Raw genomic sequence first — 6,777 nt, 5'->3', positions numbered from 1 at the left:
CTTGTTTAAAATTGGTATCTATCCTACAACTGTAAATTAAATGAATTTCTTTTCATTTTCCTTAATCAAAATTTTAATTGTTTCTTTTTTTTATTATATGTTACCAACTAACTTCCTCTGTAAATTTTTACCTTAATTTTTTGTGTTTTCTTTTATTTTGTTTAATTTATTTTTTCTAAAAAGTGCAGTTTTTATATTTTTTATGATATTATGACTTAATAATCAGATATTCAACTTAAAAGTATCTAACAAATTAAGTAAGTTACAGTACCGCCCCAACCCAGTAGGTGGCGACCGCAGCTGTAGCTTTACTACCGCAACAAAGAAAAAGAAGAAATCCCTCTCTCTGTTTATTTATTCTGTCCCGTAGGGTTGTTGTTTTGCCAAGGAACTGTGGATTTGTTGCCGTATAAAATGCTCAAAAAGAAATCTAGCAACAGTGAGAAGAAGAGGAAACAAGCATGCTCGGAAGAACGACACGAAGGCATCAAACGGAGAAGCTTCGAGTCTCATCAAGAGGTTAGCATGGGAAGCTAACGCTTTGCTAATTTAGCTTTTGCTCAATACGAAAGGGCCTATATTGCTAAATTTTAGAAGAGTTCCCGTAACTTGTCAGATTTGTATATATGGTTTGGCGTTTTAGATTTAATCGATAAAAAACAAGCGTTAGAGTATTTAATATTAGCTAAAATGTGTTTGAATCGCTGCTATGTTTGTTTTTTTTGCTAGCTAGCTTTCGGTTTTTATCCTTCTTTTAAAGCGTTATGAACGCGATCTGCCCTTTTGAATCATTAATTTAACATTTAAGTAGGGAGCAAACTCACAGAAGGGGTTTTATGGCTTTTTACTGACTTATGATAGCTAAAAAATAGTAAAAATGACCATTCAATTTGGTTTAAGTGAATCAGACTCGCCAATATATAATATAATATCTCTACGGGTCGCAAATTAGGACATTTCCGTGCTGCTTCTTTCCTTTATGGATTCGTATGTGAAGAATTTGATGTATTTTTAAAGAGTTGAGTTGAAACCCTCTTTACTCTTTGTCCAAATCTACTCTCCATTTAATAACTTAGTGCTTTTGATCACTTTTAGGACATATTGTTGTTTAGTTTTTGTAATTTCTGCTCATTTTGCTGTAATTAAGGAAAAAAAAACCTCCAGAAGAAGACAAATAAGTTGTTATTAGCTAAATATTACTCATCAGGAGGCCATATATTAGGTCATATTTTACTGTAGTTGTAAATCCAGTACACTTAAAAAAATGCAATCTGAGTCCACCTCAATACTAAAAATATGTTTTTCCATAATCTCTTCTGTTTCAAACCCTTCAGTCACTTTTTTTATTTCGTTCTCCTCCAGGACTCCAAAGATGATCTGGCTGACCCTGATCTGGACCGGGTCGGCAGTGACATCGAGGAAGGAGGTCTGGACCTCAGCCTGCCCTTCAAGCCCATCACGGCTTACATCAGCGACAAGAGGGAGATGCTGGAGCAGTGCTTCCGCGTGCTGGGAGAGAAGAAGCTGCAGAAGATGCTGCCCGATGAGCTCAAGGTGTTGCATCAGTGGACACTATAGTTGTGTTTGTCTGGAAATGCTTTTATTTTGAAAATATGGTGGTTTTGACAGACATACAGCTAAGGGTAAAACTTTGGACTTGTTTTTGTTCACAGGAATGCAGCTTAAAGGAAATCCAGGAGCTGTGCTGGGAGCAACTGCAGCCCATCTCAGAGGAGAACCTCATCCAGATTCTGGCGGGTGAGATCTGGAGACGGTTTGACAAGCTCTCAAAGCTGCTAACATGGCGGTGATGGTAGTTTTAGGGGTTAGAGTCTTTGATATAGAAGTTGAAGGCAGGGCACTTTAGGGTGAAGCTGTTTAAGGGACAGCAAATGAAGATGCAGTTGTAGATGCAGCTGTTTAAACCACGGCTGCCAGCAGTTTTAAAAATATGCGCAGCTGTTGCAGGCACAGCGGTTTAAGGCGCAGCAGTTTTTAGATGTAAATTTTAGATTTTGGTGCAGTAGTTGCAGACGGAACAGCCAGCAGTTTTTAGATGCGTTGCAGACGCAGCGGGTAGCAAATTCTAGATTTACGCGCCACAATTGCAGACCCAGCTGTTCATGGCCCAGAAACCAAGAGTTTTTAGATATATGCGCAGCCGTTGCAGGTAGCAAGTTTTAGATTTTAGCGCAGTAGTAGCAGACGCAGAAACCAGCAGTTTTTAGATATATGCACAGCCGTTGCAGGCCCAGCAGCCAGCAATTTTTAGACATATGCTCAGCAGTTGTAGACTCAGCAGCCAGCAGTTTTTATGTTTAGCCACAGCAGTTGCAAGCGCAGCCGTTAAAGGCCCAGCAGCCAGCGGTTTTTAAGATATCTGCACAGCTGTTACAGGTGGAAAATTTTAGATTTACGTGAAGGAGTTGCAGACTCAGCAATTTTTAGATAAATGCGTCGGCACAGCAGGCAGCAGTTTTTTTGGTTTAGGTGCAGCAGTATCAGCCGTTTAAGGCCCAGCACCAAGCAGTTTTTATCTATCTGCGCAGCTGTTGCAGGCGGAAAATTTTAGATTTGCGCGCAGCAGTTGCAGGCGCAGCCGTTTATGGACCAGCAGGCAGCAGTTGCAGGCGCAGCAGGCAGCAGTTTTTTTTAGATTTAGGCGCATCGGCTGCAGGCGCAGCAGGCAGCAGTGTTTTCAACCACGCGCAGCAGTCGTAATCATTTAAGTCATAACGCCGAGCAGTTTTTGGGGGGATGCAGGCAAAGGGGCCGCAGATGAATGCGCTGCAAGTTAGGGCGCAGAAGGCGCAGCCGTTTGACGTTGTTTTGTTTGAAGGGGAGGAGCTGATGAGCGGCTGTGAAAACTCTGAAGGGAGCCTAGAAACCCAGTGAGTTTCCTTAATAAATTTCAAAATAAAAGCTTCATTTCTCACATTACTGAACACCCCCAACTTTTCTTTAATTAATTTTTATTTTTATTTTTTTTAGACAAGATAACAACGTTGACTCGACATCGTACCATAAAGAAACAACAAAAACAGAAGATCCAAAGCAAGGTGAGTTAAAATATTCATAAGTTTGTGTTTCTGGGTCAAAATGACCCAAATATTTTCTAAAAAGGAATTTTTAGGGAGGATTTAATGCAAATGAATATATTTTTTGTTTCAAATTTACTAAGTAATAGCTGAATGTGGAGCAAACCTCTGTCTGACCTCCTGTGCAGAAGTCGGGTGTTCCGGTGAGGAGAGCGACGTCCTGAGCATCAACGCAGACGCCTACGACAGCGACATCGAGGCCCCCAAAGAGGAGCCCAGCGCCAAACCCGCCTCCGGCAAAGCTGCCGGGTCTCGAAAGCCCCCGGTCAACCCCGGGCCGAAGAAGGACATCCTGAGCGACATAGACAAAAGCGTCAGCGAGATCCTATCGCTGTCTTCCCCCTCTAACAAAGATGCACCAACGGATGCACCGCCACCAAATTCAGAAGTCAGTGGTGGCGCTGAAAGCGGCCCCCCTCCGTGCGGCGACCCCACGGTCTGTCCGCCGTCGGCTCAGCAGCTGGAGCTCCTGGAGCTGGAGATGAGAGCGAGGGCCATCAAGGCTTTGATGAAAGCCAGTGACGGGAAACAGCGCAGTTTACCTACAAACACCTAACTTCCTGTCAATAGAACGTTATTATTTTTGCTCCATATTGGAATAAATAAAGTCTACTAATGTGAATGAGTTGCATTTCCCTCTCCAGCCTCTAGATGGCAGTAAAACTCCACAGATCCAACAGCAGGAGCTTCAGCAAAGAACAGAGAAGTTCCCCTCATAACTATCATTTAGCAAAGCGGTGGACCTCGAGTCAAAGGGCATGATGGGAAAATATTGGGTTGTTTTTGTTTTCCACCGGCGGTCCAGAACAGGTGGTTGGAGCGCCGCCGGGTCGGGGAAGCATGTGTTGGAACTTTCAGCGGTGAAAGAAAGAAAGAAAGCAGGAAGACCATGTGGTGCCGTCTTCAGCTCCACATATTGTAAAGGTTAGTTGGGTTTTTAACACAACAAATGCTATAGGCAACACTGCATTTGTTTCAGCTGAAGAACATACATTAAATCAGACCTCTGCTAGTATTTCGTAATCTTTCACAAGTTGAAAAGCTGTTTGGTTGTTTTTTTTTAGCATTAACTGTGTGATGCAAAGAAAATAAACCTGCTCTGTGCATCGCCACGACACAAGGAGACAATGAAACCTGCGATAAGAAGAAGACGGCGCCGGCTGCCTGGAGGGTATTTGCATTTAAAAAGCTGCTTTCTTTCATGGTCGAGGTGAGGGCGGGGGGGTTAAACGTGTCTTTCTGTGCATTTCTGAATTACAGAATTATGACGAGAAAAAAAAACAGGTAGGTTTAGGTGAAAATGCTTTTTGTCAACTGTAAACATTTACTTTAAAAACACAAATTATTTTATTTTTTTTTAGATCTAAGCCTTTGTACTTTCAAAGAACATTTATTAGCTAGTTGATAAAAAAAAGCAGCTTAAAAGAGTCAAAAGTTAATTTCATAAAAATGCTAATATGATAAAATGTTTTGTTTTTCATTTATTTATTTTTAATTTTATTTATTTTACTGGGGTTATGTAAAAAATATTGGACTACGTCCAAATTCCTAGAAATTTCCCAGAAGTCTTAGCAAAAAACCAGTATGCATTGATGCTAACATTATCAAATATAGACCACAATGCATTGCATTTAAGCAATTTTTGCAAAAAATGAAGTATTTAAACATATTTGCACATATAATTAACTGCAATTGTCTTAGTTTTCTTCATCCAAGCTGGTATCTGGCTCTAAACAGTTTGGTAGCCATTTTTGTCAAACCGCTAATGTTAGCTTGGGGCTATGAGGGGCTGTAACCTCGCAGGAGAGCATGTCAACAAAGGGATGATGGGAAAACAAGGAAGAGAAAAGAAACACTCCCCTATAAAACTCAAAGGGGAATTTTTGATAAACTGCTGGTGCTCTGCAGAAACTATGTCCTAGAAAGCGACTCATTTTTTTGACTACAAACTTCATACAGTAATCATAATTAAAAGTTCACTGAAGAAACTTAACAATTAATCAGAAGATTATCGGAGTAGGACTTTAAATACTCAATCATACATTTTGGTTTTGGTACACGGATGACTTCTATCTTTAGTGGGGTACCACAAGGTTCTATTCTCGGTCCCATTTTATTATATTGGAACTGTTAATGTCTTAAGCTTTAATCACAACTATCCTTTATGGGTGGATACGGGTTGCTGGCAGGTGAAAAAGGGTTAAGATAACTTCAGATGAGGCGGGAATCAAAGACTGACTTGTTAACTCTGTCATCTTTTATCCATAATGGATTATATTCTCAAAAAACAAGAAATTCATGTTCAGGCTTCTCTAATGTTTAGTTTTGAAATATTTCAACTTTTATTTTACAGCTTTTTTCTGTCGTTTAGGAGACGTACAGATTAGTGAAAGTGTAAATCTATCAAATCACAAGATGAAACTCCTCCCACTTGGCGTTTATAAGGATCTAAACTAAAAGTTTGCTGCTCAGCAACAGTTCGTCCAGGTGTTTTCACTCACGCACAAACAGCAACTTAAAGTAGGAACCCAAGTGTTTGGACTCTTAAACATGCGTAAACACGTCGGCTATATTAGCTCAGCTAATTGCAGTTCCCCAGTGGCGAAGCGCGCCTTTGGAGTAGAGAGCCACGCTCAATGGAAGCAGGTGACAGCTGAGGCGGCTGGATGGAGGATGCGGGCTGGGCTCCATTTAAATCCTCGAGGTTTGGATTTACAGTAGGACGTGTGTCGATGCTGAGCTTTCTATCCATTCAGGAGATCTGCTGGAAACACCATCTGTTCTAGCATAATCCCACATAGGACTTCTTTAAATTCCATATTTTTTTTCTAAACACTACAGTGCATCTTATAATTCAGAGTATCTTTATATATGGATAAATATTAGTAGTTCTTACAGAAGTTGAAGTGATTTTGAAAGGTACACATTGGATGTTATTGTAAAAATGCTAACATGTAGCAGTGTCAGGCTGTTGTTTTTATGTGTTGCCAGGAAGATTAGGTGTTACAGGTATTGTGAATATGCTAATTCAGCTAATGCTTTTAGCAGAACATGTAGCAGTGTGGAACTGTGTTTTTATGTATTAGGATGAGTGTTAGCGTAGTCACAGTAACATTTGTTTTAACTGTATCAGTCTGTTTTACAAATCATAAACAAGGTTAGAAGTTGTGAATATGATCATGTTTTTAATGCGGTTAGCATGGTTAGCAAGACGTGTAGTTAGCGTAGTTACAGTAATGTTTTAAACAAGGTTGAGGCCTATTGTGAACATGCTAATGCATCTAATGTTTTTAATGAGGCTAACTGTAGCATTGTCGGGCTGTTTTTTAACCTATTAACAACAAGGTTGATAGTTAGCGTAGTCGCAGTAATGATTGTTTTAATGGTAGCAGTCTGTATTTTTTTTTACATTTTGCAAACAAGGTTGGATGTTACAGGTATTGTGAAGCTAATGTAGCTAATGTGGTTAGCATGTTGAAGTGTCAGGCTGTTTTTTAACCTATTAACAACAAGGTTGATAGTTAGCGTAGTCGCAGTAATGATTGTTTTAGTGGTATCAGTTTGTGTTTTACTTGTTGCAAACAAGGTCGGGAGTTACTGGTAAGTCTGTTGTGAATAAGCTTATATTGCTTATATTTTTAAGGAGGCTAACGTGTAGTGGTGTCAAGTTTTTTTTAAT

At 40.0% G+C, this 6,777-nt stretch overlaps 1 protein-coding gene across 1 annotated transcript; it reads left to right on the top strand.

The window, feature by feature from the left end:
• Nucleotides 1-263: 263 nt before the first annotated feature.
• On the top strand, nucleotides 264-3,720 carry LOC112156464 (caspase activity and apoptosis inhibitor 1). Its single transcript, XM_024288761.2, has 6 exons — nucleotides 264-519; nucleotides 1,363-1,554; nucleotides 1,674-1,758; nucleotides 2,840-2,891; nucleotides 2,992-3,059; nucleotides 3,227-3,720. The coding sequence occupies exons 1-6, from the start codon at nucleotides 415-417 to the stop codon at nucleotides 3,652-3,654; spliced, it is 930 nt and encodes a 309-aa protein (XP_024144529.2). The 5' UTR covers nucleotides 264-414; the 3' UTR covers nucleotides 3,655-3,720.
• The last annotated feature ends 3,057 nt before the right edge of the window (nucleotides 3,721-6,777 follow it).

The sequence above is a fragment of the Oryzias melastigma genome, linkage group LG18, assembly GCF_002922805.2.
Source record: "Oryzias melastigma strain HK-1 linkage group LG18, ASM292280v2, whole genome shotgun sequence".
In the NCBI taxonomy this organism is placed as follows: domain Eukaryota; kingdom Metazoa; phylum Chordata; class Actinopteri; order Beloniformes; family Adrianichthyidae; genus Oryzias; species Oryzias melastigma.
This window is presented reverse-complemented; position numbering and strand designations above follow the sequence as displayed.